This window comes from Aaosphaeria arxii, assembly GCF_010015735.1.
Source record: "Aaosphaeria arxii CBS 175.79 unplaced genomic scaffold BU24scaffold_4, whole genome shotgun sequence".
NCBI classification, from domain to species: Eukaryota; Fungi; Ascomycota; class Dothideomycetes; order Pleosporales; genus Aaosphaeria; species Aaosphaeria arxii.
In genome coordinates, this window is record NW_022983477.1 from 1292601 (window position 1) to 1305385 (window position 12785).

At 47.6% G+C, this 12785-nt stretch overlaps 6 protein-coding genes across 6 annotated transcripts; 4 read left to right on the forward strand and 2 right to left on the reverse strand.

Moving 5' to 3' along the window:
* Positions 1-190: 190 nt before the first annotated feature.
* Positions 191-1705, forward strand: BU24DRAFT_421972 (uncharacterized protein). Its single transcript, XM_033527860.1, has 5 exons — positions 191-356; positions 489-552; positions 610-1107; positions 1166-1492; positions 1549-1705. Exons 1-5 carry the CDS (start codon positions 308-310, stop codon positions 1622-1624), a joined length of 1014 nt encoding a protein of 337 aa, XP_033384007.1. The 5' UTR covers positions 191-307; the 3' UTR covers positions 1625-1705.
* Positions 1706-2278: 573 nt separating this feature from the next.
* On the forward strand, positions 2279-3581 carry BU24DRAFT_441259 (uncharacterized protein; the record flags this gene model as incomplete). Its single annotated transcript, XM_033530431.1, has 2 exons — positions 2279-2611; positions 2664-3581. The coding sequence occupies 2 exons, from the start codon at positions 2279-2281 to the stop codon at positions 3579-3581; spliced, it is 1251 nt and encodes a 416-aa protein (XP_033384008.1).
* Positions 3582-3730: 149 nt separating this feature from the next.
* Positions 3731-4575, reverse strand: BU24DRAFT_421973 (uncharacterized protein). The gene has a single exon (XM_033527861.1). The coding sequence runs from the start codon at positions 4483-4485 to the stop codon at positions 3817-3819; it is 669 nt and encodes a 222-aa protein (XP_033384009.1). The 5' UTR covers positions 4486-4575; the 3' UTR covers positions 3731-3816.
* An 826-nt stretch (positions 4576-5401) lies between these two features.
* Positions 5402-7613, forward strand: BU24DRAFT_491888 (uncharacterized protein; the record flags this gene model as incomplete). The annotated part of the gene is made up of 7 exons (XM_033533851.1): positions 5402-5423; positions 5486-5647; positions 5695-6236; positions 6297-6570; positions 6637-6812; positions 6867-7053; positions 7102-7613. 7 exons carry the CDS (start codon positions 5402-5404, stop codon positions 7611-7613), a joined length of 1875 nt encoding a protein of 624 aa, XP_033384010.1.
* BU24DRAFT_369562 (uncharacterized protein) lies at positions 7583-9732 on the reverse strand. The gene is made up of 7 exons (XM_033524402.1): positions 9515-9732; positions 9216-9459; positions 9071-9160; positions 8806-9017; positions 8266-8749; positions 7976-8217; positions 7583-7924 (listed from the first exon to the last, which is right to left on the reverse strand). The coding sequence occupies exons 1-7, from the start codon at positions 9680-9682 to the stop codon at positions 7691-7693; spliced, it is 1674 nt and encodes a 557-aa protein (XP_033384011.1). The 5' UTR covers positions 9683-9732; the 3' UTR covers positions 7583-7690.
* Positions 9733-10856: 1124 nt separating this feature from the next.
* BU24DRAFT_347552 (FAD/NAD(P)-binding domain-containing protein) lies at positions 10857-12765 on the forward strand (the record flags this gene model as incomplete). Its single annotated transcript, XM_033523529.1, has 3 exons — positions 10857-11088; positions 11138-11505; positions 11560-12765. 3 exons carry the CDS (start codon positions 10857-10859, stop codon positions 12763-12765), a joined length of 1806 nt encoding a protein of 601 aa, XP_033384012.1.
* Positions 12766-12785: the final 20 nt, after the last annotated feature.

The following is a 12785-nucleotide window of genomic DNA, read 5'->3' on the forward strand; positions in this document are numbered from 1 at the left end:
AGATGCCGGTACTTTGATATCATGGTGGGGCTATACGGCTTATTTACATGCATTATTTGGAAAATTAGCTTCAGTCAAAACGGAAATGTTGATTCCTGAACAATTACCATAAAGAGCCTAGCGCAGACCCTGGGCTGTGTATCTCACATGTATCGAGTTGACAAGTTTCAGCCTTGCATCTCACGTCCGCGATTCAGATGCCGTAGGGGGCCAAAATAACTGCTATAATCACGCCTAATTCTTAGCTCCATTGGTAACGATCATTGAATCTAGAGTAACCAAGTTTCACTCGTTGATTCCTCACAACATGAAGTTTACCTTCAAGGCTTTCAAAGGCGACAAGGGCTCGTCACCCGGTACGTAATTCTTCTCCCGGGCCGCTCGGCGCCTTTGAGAATACTTCTTGTGCAGCTTGAAATTTGAGCAGATTTCATGACAGATTTTGGCGCATCTCAATTAGTCTAGATCAGTACTGATATGCTAATCAGACACTTCGAATGAGAACCAGGATAAGCAGCAGAAGCGTAGGGAGCAGGTTCGACGCGCGCAAAAGTAGTACAAGCCTCACGCAAGAGTAGCATGCTTGATTACTTACAATTCCAAATATAGGAATCATCGCGATCGTAAAGAAATATACACGAAGCAATTAGAAAGAGAAGTCGTTCAGCTTCGTTCCAATGAGTCAAGGCTATTTCAGGAAACTAAAAGCTTGTATGCCGAGATCAGTATTCTGAAAGATTTGTTATCTCAGCATGGAATCCCAATTCCTACTGGGACTAAGCAACAACTCATGGGTAACCAAGCCGAAGCCTCATCTCCTGCCTTTATCTTCAATCTCCCTACAAGGAGCGGAAAGAATGAGCCGGAACGTATTCATATTCAGAAGACTACAGCACCCAATACCCAAGATAAACCAATCAGTGCTGGACCTTCTAGCGCTGGAAGTGCATCGCACTCTGCCTACTCGTCCCCGCCAAATCTGCCTGCATTCCAATATCATATCACACCAAACGTTCATGGTAGTGGGGCAATCACGGCACAAAATTCGTCCTCGTTCAACGTAACAAATCCCGACATCACGAGTATTGGCATAGATTTTGTCCTAACGTAAGTATATCCTAACACACCGATTTTGGGAAACAGATCTCTAGCTCACTCGAATTAGACTTGAGAATCCCTGTTTGGGACATACAGAGGCTCCAGAATCGGACGAACTCAAACCCACAGGCCATGCTCTTACAGCAACCGCTACCCTGTTACACCAGTGCGCAGCATCAACCCACAGCCGTGCAGGGTTAGACCGAACCTGGCAGGTATCGGAAGCTGGAATCGAGCGTCTTCTTGAATTGGCTCGAAATCTTCCTTTGGCCGATGAAATTACACCCGTGCAGGCATGGGACTATATCCGACACCATGAAAGATTCAGCACTCTGCAGCTGTCCGATTTGGAACGCTTGAAAACGAGCCTTCTGGCTTACATCAAATGCCATGGGTAAGCCTCAACATCATTGCGATAACAGTAGCGGCATAAAGCTCACTCGCGTACAGATATGGTGCAGTCATTGATCTCAATATATTTGAAAGCCTTGTGCTGGAATCATTTTCTTTAGGACGTGCTTATTGAACATTTGGAAGGCACTTATTCGGTCTCTTGGTCGATACTTCGTAAATTGTAGATAGAAATTGAGCACTATACGAATGTTTACCATTTTTTCCAATCTTTACTTTAATAAATTGGCAGTTATTTATTGAATGAGCTTTCATTTACTATCTTCGTGGGTAAGAATGAACCCGATGCATGTCCTACCGTCGGAAAAATCGACTGGTACCATTCAGAGATGAACTGCTCGTACGGGCTTACTGCGACACACTTGAGACGCCTCAGTTGGCGTTGCAAGGCCATCTGCGCAAGTGGTCCCCTTAGACAAGGATGGCCTGAATTCAGGTCTGTGCACCCAACCGACATGCTGACCTCCACACGGGAGATTGCCATTTGGTGAATGGGCTATACTTGATTAGGCAATTTCGATCGAATAATCCTCTGTACTGCTTTTGTATGGGTAAGTTAGGACTTCGCATCAGTGCAGAATAAGGCAGATATATAAGATGCGGAGTGTAACTCCAGTAACTTGAGAGCATCAAGCTTCATTAGATTCTGTGAATCTACCCAGGCACCCGCTTTACTGTCATCCTTTTACTCGCTTTTTCAGTTACAAGGCATTCTTCGCTCTTAGATTCTCGACTTACCGATACAACTTCTATCAACATATTTCACAACATGGCGAAATTACTGGCTTCTCTCGTCTTTCTCTCCTCGTTCGCCTCCGCCGCGCCCCATCGAAATAACCGCGCACATCGAAACAAAGCACCATCTGGCAATGGTTGCGTCGCTGAGACTGTGCAAAATGATGTTGGGAAGGCTATTTACTTCCTATCAAACGAGGCCCAGAACGCTGTCGTAGCCCTACCAATTGATAATACTGGCTTGGTTTCGAGAGGAACCACCACTGTGACGGGGGGCGCTGGGTCGAATTTCATCAACAGCGCGGACAATACTACAAGTGCTCCAGATGCGTTGGTGGGCCAATCCGCCTTGACCATTGTGGGAAATGTAAGTGTTGAGATCACGACCTACAAGAACAGATTTGCTAATGGCTTCGAAGAACCTGTTTGCAGTCAACGCTGGCTCCAACACTCTCACTATGATGGCCATATCTCCGAATGATCCAACCTCCCTAACCATGGTTGGTCAGCCTATAAATGTTCTTGGAGAATTTCCTACCACTGTTTCAGCATCTTTGAAGAACCAGCTCGTCTGTGTCGGCACGACCGGAGCTATGGCAGGTATTTCCTGCGCAAGGTTCTCAGAACAAGGTCTCAGTGAAATGGACTGTCTCCGCCCCTTCGACATTGGCCAGACAACCCCTCCCCGTGGACCGCTGAACAGTGTTTCTCAGACCTTCTTTTCTGCGGACGAATCTGTTCTCTTCACCACCGTCAAAGGAGATCCAGCGGTAAACAACACCGGATTCCTATCTTCCTTTGCTGTAGAACAAGGCAACAACGGCGCCGCGCAAGTTTCTGAAGTTGAAAGCCGCAGCTCACCCGCAGGGACTGCAGTGCTGTTCGGCTCTGTCGCTCTTCCTGGCAACCCGTCCACTATCTTTGCGACCGATGCTTCATTTGGCGCTGCTGTTCTTTCGGTCGATCAAAATGGACAAGCCTCGACTGTACGAGCTCAACCCATCGATGGACAGGCGGCAACTTGCTGGGCCACTGTGTCCGACAACACAAAAAGCGCATTCGTTACAGATGTGGGTGTCAACCGTGTGGTTGAGATGAGCCTGGAGGACGCGAGCATTGTCGGCGAACTGAACCTCACGAACGGTGACCCTGGTCTCATCGACCTACGGGCTGCTGGGAACTTTGTATACGCGCTTTCTCCTGGGAACGGCACAATCGAGGCTGCTATCACAGTATTGGATATCTCGGGAGGACAAGGTTCGATGAAGCAAGCACAACATTTCGAACTTTCTGGCATCGCAAGCAAGAACGCGCAGGGTATGGCAGTGCTGTTGTAAGTTAGTGGTTGTAGGGGTAGTGTATGCGAAGAGGTCCTCGGTAAAAGTTAGGGCAATCACTCCATTGCATACTCTTGCTGGGGTATGTTATCATTTGTTCTCATCAATTTTGCTCATATAACATCTATGTACATTAAATTCTTAAATGCATCGTGTTCCTTTAAGGCGACTCATTATACCTTTCTTACTCCACAGGATTCGTGAACAGTTCTCTGTTGACTCATTTCCGGCATGATTAAAGCCTAGGAACAATTTCCGTCTTACCCCATAGATTCATGATACCTCTCTTTCCCGTACCGAATACAGGATCCGTGTCTGGTTTGGGAACACTCCAAACCTTTTCATAATTTCCTTCGTGCTCGCCACCCTCCAAAAAGTCCCATTGACACCCCTTAGGGTATGCACCGAGCATAGTGAATCCGGAAAGCTTGATAGAATGGTAGAGCTCCCGTGCAGTTTCAATATCAACATCGTGCCCATCGCCACCGCTCAAGCGCTCGAATTCTGCAGCCGGGAGGGTATTGTACGTTTTATGGGAGACCCCAGCAGGTATTATGAAGACATCGCCAGCATTGGCCTGCAGTTCTATACCGCCCTCTTCATAGGCGGATCCGTGTGTATTTTCCTCAAGATCCTCGGCTGTGTCGGCAACACCAAAACGAATGGTGGCAGTACCTGTCAGCACCGCCATACATTCATGAGACGCGCCATGGTAATGGGCACGCTGGGTATGTGGATATCGCACCAGCCACTGCACCCTCCAACCGTTGTCCCAGAAGAGATCAAAAGCATGGCCCGAGGTACGCTCCGACTCTTTCAGAACACCAGTGTAGTGAATCAAGGGTAGAGGCGAATTTGGCATCAAAGCCGTTGGGGGTAAATGATAGATCTTGGTTTCCACCATGTTGATAGAGGCGGTTTTGATAACGTGGGTTGTATGTCTGATAAGGGAATCATTGCTTCTCCTTTCGTTTATCAACAGCTTATATTTGAAAGAGTCGCTGAGTGATAGCTCTATCGCATCGCAAACGCGCAGTGCGGGTCAGTTGAGTCGCTATCCGAGGTGCGGAACGGTCTCCGATTGGCTGCTTCTTCTTCCCCTCCACATTGAAGCATTATGATCCAATGAACGATGACGATAACGTAAAGACTGAGAAGATCCCTCAAATGGAGCTCGTGTGATAAGATAGGGAGCGATTCAGAGAATTGCGGGGTTGCTGGGGAACTAAGTAAGATGGAGAGTGATTGCGATCAAAAGGAAAATGGCCATATGAAGGCATTCATGATGAGTGCAAGCGATAGTTAATGGGTAGGATTACCTAATTTGGTTCTAGTGAACAAAGCCAGAATACATTTTTTTTCTGTGCTCTGCGAGCTTCGCTCTTCAACTGCAAATCCCTTTCTTCCACGCGCCAATTAATTTACACAATTAGGTGGCGGTGACGAGCGATGAGTTCTCGGGGAAATAAAGGGAAAGCCAGGCATACAAGGACGAACGTAGCGTATGTTCGAGAGCCCATACCTACTACCAATCCAAATACTGGCTAAAATAGAATGAATAGATGTGATACGTGCCGCAAAAGGAAAATTAAATGCTCAGGTACTGCCCCATGTACTTCATGTCAGCGCAAGTCGATACCTTGCCATGTGTCCGAGGATAGTAGGCGAATAATTGTGTCGGAACGGTCAGTATATTGACCAGCAATCAGTAAAGATGCGAGAACACCAACACCCATAGATACTTGAACTCTCTACATCAACGCGCCCGAAGGAGAGAAAACTCTAGTCATGTTTCTCCACATGGAACTAGTTCTGAGCAAATGGATGATCCTCACCGTGGAGGTAAGCTAGGGCCCTGAGATGGGTACATTTCATCGTAAGCTTTATGTAACCTGTCGATATAGGCTCCCAAAGCGCCCAAGACTCTGCTTCCATTACTATAAATCCATCGGACGAAGATGCTGACGAGCAGAGTGGGGAGGTCTGGGAGAACGAGTTGAGCGAAAGTCCTTTTCCTAAGCCTACGCCGTTTATCAGAGACGTTAGGACGACAAAAGATCAGTGGTGTAAGGCTCGATCCATGTTCTATGCATCAAAATTCTAACAGAAAAAGTGTACATTTCACAATCATCAAGTTGGTCGTTCACCTTCCGGGTAGCGGAGATGATTAGGAGAACGTTGCAACCCGAGCCGACACAAGATTTCCGATATCTCTTCGACGGCGATGCGTACTCGCTAGACTGGACAAATGAACTGCCTGATCAATCAAGTATACTGCAGGGGGTTCCACCACAGGATTACGCGATCTATCTATTAAACGCGGTCAAGTTCAATTTATGCAATATCCTGCCGTTTTTTGATGAGGACGAGTTCACCAAGCAAACTTCTAAGTTCTACGAGAATCCGCAAGAGACGGTCAAAACATCTCGTATCTGGTATACCCAGTTTCTCGTTGTACTGTCTTTTGGTAAAGCGTTCGTGGTCCCGTTCCAGAATCGCACGACTCCTCCAGGATTTGAGTTCTTCTCGCGCGCTATGGCATTACTTCCGACTATTCCTGATCTGCAAAGCGAGCCTATAATGGCTGTGGAACTACTGGCTCTGATATCATTGTACATGTATTGCCTTGATATGAGAGCTGCTGCATATATCCACGTAAGTATCGGGAAGATAGCGAGATAACGACCAAAGGCTGACAAGGAAATGCAATCTTAGATCGGACAAGCCGCACGCTTGGCAATGTGGTGTGGTTTACACAAGAATGTTCCCACTGAAGTCATTGGAGACGACCGTGCCCGGAGGTACAACAATCTATGGTGGTCCATCTATGTGATGGACCGGCACATATCCTCAGCTTCAGGTTGTCCCAAAGCCGTACCAGAGGAAGACATAACTGCGCCGCTACCTACTTCCACCGCCTCATCCCAAAGACACGTCGTTTATACTCTCCATGTCAAGGTGACTCGCTTAGTATCAAAGGTTATCGCCAGTGAGTTATTTCTAATTGGTCTATGACACAGCCTCAAGATACCGCAGCTGACCATGTGACTATCAGCGGTATACATCCCGGATGATGTATCCGATCGAACATTTCTAGACCGCACACGACGCCTCCTGAAACACTTGGCTGGTCTTGCACGAGAGCTCGAAGATACGATCCATAATGAGCTTCAGAGTACTGTTCAACTAGACTTGTCGGCTGTAACGCTTATAACGCTTTCATATCATGAAGTATGTTACTGTGGATGCGTCTGATGGGTTTCGCGTTGCTAATCAATCAATTAGTGTGCGATACTTGCCACCCGGCCAGTGTTGCTTTCATTGTTCAAGAGGCGACTCAGAAACGCGCAACAGCGGTCTACGGATCAACGACCGTATTCAGCAGGCATTAAGACTCTAGTCGAGACCTGCGCCAAATCGGCGGCCAAGATCATTGATCTATTAACCGTAAGATTGGAGAATAACATGATTGGTAGGTATTGCATCCCTTGTGCGGCTATTACGTGGCTCATCAAGACAGAAGCCTTTCTTCCTTTTCAACTCGCGAATCTGACTTCAGCGACAATTATACTACAAATATTGCCATTTGTCTTCTCATCCCATCTCGATTGCTCTACACTTGTGGATAAAGCAGTCGCAATTCTTGACGAGATGATCGCTCGAGGAAATCATATCGCATTGAACCGCAAGGAATGTCTATTTTATATTCGAGATCTCCTTGATCGGTTAGCAAGCCGATTTCAGTCGCGCCGGGGTTCGCCAGGAGAGCCTTCCGTTCAATCAGAAGAGCAAGCCACACTCCCACTGGATTACTATCCCATTCCGGAGCTACCTGTCGAGCCTGAAAGCCACTTTCTGGTGAACTCAATCCCGTCTTACCCCATGTTCCCTAACGAAGACTTCTTGGCGAGCTTCGGGCTGTCATCCGATGCCCTTGATAGTGTAGTTAATCAGGTCATGTTTGGAACACCACTAGATCTGCAGGGCAGTTGGCAGGACGAGGATGAACGAACACAGTTGGATTTGGTCTAGAATTCGTCTCCTCTTTGTAGAAACTAAATAACCGAGAAAGCAATTGCTTCTCCTAATATTTCCTTCCATCAATACGATCACCATAGTTGGACATAGGTCTTGAACCTTTGCCAGCTAGAGAGCTTGTAGTAGCTTTCCAACTCTAGGATTTCCTCCTCTGATAGGTTCCTCCGTCCCGTAGTAAGATCTGCCGTGGAAGGGCTCCGCCATTTTGTGCGCATGCCGATCTTGTAAATCAGGGTAAACCCAAAGATGATGAGGAAGCCCAACATGTAAGAGAAGAAGTTCTCTGCCGTGAATCCACCGCCGCCCTGTCAAATGGTAAGCTAAAAGTTTTCAGCGTTGGATGTTGCAGTGCTTACCAAAGGCTTAACTCCCGCATATATGCAAGAGATCAAAAGTACAGTAGAACCAGCGAGTAGGAATGCCGGTGCAAGAGGATACTTGCTAGACTTCCAAGCAAACGGTGCCGAGAAGACTGGGTCTTGTTGTGCTTTGATGGATGCCCTGAATCGGAACGAGGTGAATCCAATGATAAGCCAGTTGCAGAAGAATGACGAACTCGTAATGTTGAGGAACCAGTTCAGCGCTTCGTTTCCGCCTCCTGTAATTGCATTAGTGGTCATTCATACGAAAAGCGCTCAGTACATACCGCTCAGAGCAAGATATGTCAATAAGATTGATGTCGCAACGGTGATGGCCAATGCCCACCTAGGCCTACCCTTGGAGTCGACCTTGGCCATGAATTCTGGGATCAGCTTTTGATGTGCCATCGTTCTAAGAATTCTCGATGACAGGTAGACAGCTTCGGCCGAGATGGCTAGGACACCGAGAATCATTCCGGCGTTGAGGATATCCGGAATGCCAGCAATTCCAACGTCCCTCAATCCAATGACGAATGGAGATGCAGCTGCGCCACTTGCTCCTGATCCACCGAGCAGACGACTGTTATCGGACCTAACCAAGAAAGTGGCCAAGATCACGCTAGTCATGTACATGCCGATAACTCGATAAGGGACGAGTTTCGTAGCATGACCCATACTCATACGTGGCGACTTTGTTTCACCCGCGAGAATACCGATGAATACCTGGTCGCCGACTGCCCAGCAGGCGAGAAGTGCGCATCGTGCGAAGCCCTATGGTCATTTCAGTTCAATTTGCATCATCAATGATATCTCTGAGTCCGCCTTACTCCGAAACCGTTCTTGAAAGCGCCCAACTCAGTATAGTTGACGCCGCTGTGAATATATCCTTTTGGTCCAGCACCGCAAAGGACGGCGATACCGGAAACAATGATCAAGAGGAACAAAAAGATCTTAATGACGGATGTGACATATTCGAACCATGCAAAATAGGAGTTCGGGAGGAGGAAAATGATGAAAGTAGCGACAAGGAACATGGTCACTGCATGATAAGGTCAGTGGGGGTTTTGATAAAGTTGCAGGGGGTCTCCATACATAGTGCAGCCAGGGGAACAGCTCCATCGGCCCAGAGGTCAACCAGGACAGAGAAGAAGATAGCTTCTGCTGCAACGATGGCGGTCCATCCTTCGCGGTGTTAGTTGACGTAGCAATCGCTATATGGAGTTCGACAATATCTTACCCAACCACTCTGCAAAACCTGCACCAAAGGCCAATGCAGGATCAACCCATCTATCCGCATAATCGATGAAGTTACCCGATGTTGGAAAAATGATCGTCATCTCTGACAAAGTCTGCAGCACAGCCCACACGAGAACGCAGACCATGAGATATGCGAGTATCATGTTTCCAGGGCCACCATCTGCGAGAGCTTTGCCGATACCGATGAAGATACCACTGCCAACATTGGATCCGAGGGCAATAATCTAGATAAATATGTTAGAGTTCAATGGTCAGATCAGAGTAATTGTACATCCGTACATGGATTTGCCGTTGTGTAAAGGTCCGCTTGAATTCGCCATTTCTCGCATCGTGAACTTCCCCTTGAGCACAGCTAACGGTCGACTCTAACGCGCCGCCATCGTTCTTCTCGACTGCTGCCAGATCGTCGCTAGGACGGATATCTTGGCTGTATTCGTCCTTCGACATGATGGAAATGGAGATGGAGGTTGCGCAAAGGTAGAAAGGGAATGAGAATCGACGCTGCTGAACATTCTGGTCGAGACAGACCCCGGTCACTTTATAGATGTTTGGAATGCCATGGCTTCTCGGTGGTACTATCCTGTTATCTGGGCAGGTCGTCCGGGTCTAGATGCAAGGAAGCTTAGCTCGGATTCACTTCTTATCTAAAAACATGGGGAAAATGCGGGGGGCTCCGCTTTGATTAGTTGTGACCAAGATACGCAGATTTCCTCCAGCTTCGCCACTTGGTTTCCTTGCGGTAAAGTCAGTCTTGAGCAACGTGCGCGAACCATCGGAAAGCTATCCGTAGTGACTTGGTGGCGGGCTTAGGGCGTCGGATGGTGTTCTATAGAGCCGCATCCTGCGCTTGCGCTTCCCGTAGCCGAAGAGAGAGAGCAGTCTGGATCGCGCCTGTCAGGGAATTTCAGCCTGGCGTTAAGCAAAGTGCCACCTGAGAGGGTAACTCCTACCGATTACACGCAAGATCTAAACACAACGCAGTATCTTAAACTTGTTGAACTTGAATCATGGCGTCAGTTGGATTGAGGTTGTGCTGTGATGTTATCTTCCGTTGAGAAAAGGTATCTTCTTCCGAGTATCCGACCAATGATATCACTGAATTGGCCATGTCTCGATAAATGTGCAAAACATAATGAGCGCAGTCGGGATGACTTGCTCTGGCAGAGAGATAGGCAATTAAGGTTATTTATGGGACAGGAGTCGATGCCGTCTGCCAATCACAGGCCCCTACAAATAACCCCCGTGAGATGCGGATATCTAGCCGCACAGCTCGGTATCGAAACGTGAGAACACCAAACATGAAAGTGGGCAATGCGAGCTAGCAGTATCCTAAGATCACCACATGCACCTCACATTCAGAGATAGGGAGTTTTGTGGGGGAACGCATGTTATCTCCAGATCTAATCACTTGACCCTGAACGGATGTCTAACCTCTCCAGTTTGATACGAATTGGGTTGATTGGGGCGGCTAGACATCCGCAAGGCTTACATCCCCACACAGAGCACTGTAGTATGAGATAGTGAAAGCATAAAGGTACAATTGATGGACTGAATGTAATGATTGCTTAACAAAACATCTTTGCATAATTTCGTCATGCCTTTCCTATCAAACGCCGACGCTATGCCTGCTGCTGACGTCAAATCTAATCCATACGCCTCGAGTCTAATTTCCGAAAGAGAGATTGACAGACCTCGACCTCTCAAGGTCATTTACATTGGCGCTGGTGTATCGGGGATCTGTGGCGCTATACAATTTCGCAAACTTGTTCCCAGCATTGACCTTACCATTTACGAAAAGAACCCTCAACTTGGGGGTACTTGGTATGAGAATAGATATCCAGGTTGCGCTTGTGGTATGCTCGAAATTATCGTAACGTATGCAGTTCTGACTGTAATATTTAGATGTGCCTTCTCTCTCCTACCAGCTTAGCTTCGAGTCATCCACCGAATGGAGCCAGTTCTATGCATCTGCACCGGAAATTCTGGATTATTGGAAAAATGTCGCTTCGAAGTACGACATAGAAAGACATATCAAATTCGAGCATAAATGCATAGAAGCCCGCTGGAACGAGGATGCATCGAACTGGACGGTCAAGCTCCTGAAACTCAGCACAAACGGAGCACCCGAGGTTGTTGAAGACACATCAGATGTACTTATTACTGGAACTGGTACGCTGAATGAGTGGAAATGGCCAGAGATTAAAGGCATCGAGAGTTACCAAGGAAAGCTGTTGCACAGTGCAAATTGGGACACGTCATTTGATCCTACAGTAAGGAATCTTGAATGAATTAAAAGTTCAATTGGTCTGACAGGTGTTATTTAGGGCAAAACAGTTGCAGTTATTGGGGGTGGTAGCAGTGGAATCCAAATCGTACCAGCTTTGGCGGATAAAGTGCAGAGAATGGACCACTACATTCGAGGCAAAACATGGATCGCGAACCAGATCGCCGAACAGCACGTCAAAGAACGCCAGAGCGAATCGACGAACGGCAATTTCTCTTACTCGCCTGAAGAGAAGAAGGCATGGCGAGAGAATCCAAAAGCATATCTTGAATACCGCAAGACACTGGAACTGTCTCTTCAAGGTTTTTACGCAAGTTGCGAACGTAATCATCCTCAATATGCTGGAATCGAGAAGAAATTTGAGGCAGCAATGAGAGAGCGATTAAAGGCCAAACCCGAGCTGGTTGACAGCCTCATCCCCAGCTATCCACCACTATGTAAGCGACTCACTCCAGGGCCGGGCTACCTGGAAGCACTTGCATCGCCCTCAGTAGATGTTATAGGGACGGCAATACAGCACATCGATGCAACTGGAATAACGACAAATGATGGCCAGCATAGAAGCGTAGACGCAATAATCTGTGCAACTGGCTTCGATACCTCCGTTTCCTCCGGATTTCCGATATACGGGCGCGACGGCTTAAACCTTCGCTCCAAATACACCACACATCCTCGAACATACCTCGGGCTTTGTACAGATGGCTTTCCGAACTTCTTCCAATCACTCGGGCCCAATTCTTTCCAAGGTGCAGGGAGTCTTCTGATCATCATCGAAGCCATTCATCATTACATAGGTCAGGTGTTGCAAAGACTTGCAATTGGCAACTTGAGGACTGTCGAGCCAAAGAGGGGCCCAGTGAACAATTTCACCAAGTTCTGTGATGAGTACTTCAAGAGGACTGTTTACACTGCCAACTGTCTGAGCTGGTATAAAACTGCGCCACCGGGAGCAACAGTGGAAGAGCGCATGCGTGGTCGTGTGACTGCACTATGGCCAGGGAGCAGCATCCATGCACTGACTGCGCTTAAGACAGTGAGGTGGGAGGATTACGATGTGGAATATCTGGACGGAAACAAGTTTGGATGGTTCGGAAATGGATGGACGTTGGCAGATCGATCGGGAGATCCAGAAGGCCTGACGGGTTACTTGAACGAATTCCAGTTTCTAGAGCCGAAAAAGGAGCGCAAAGATAGTTTGACATCTAAGTTAGACCAAGCCACTAAAACGGCGGAACAATGTCCATAGATAATGATAGACACGAGCAT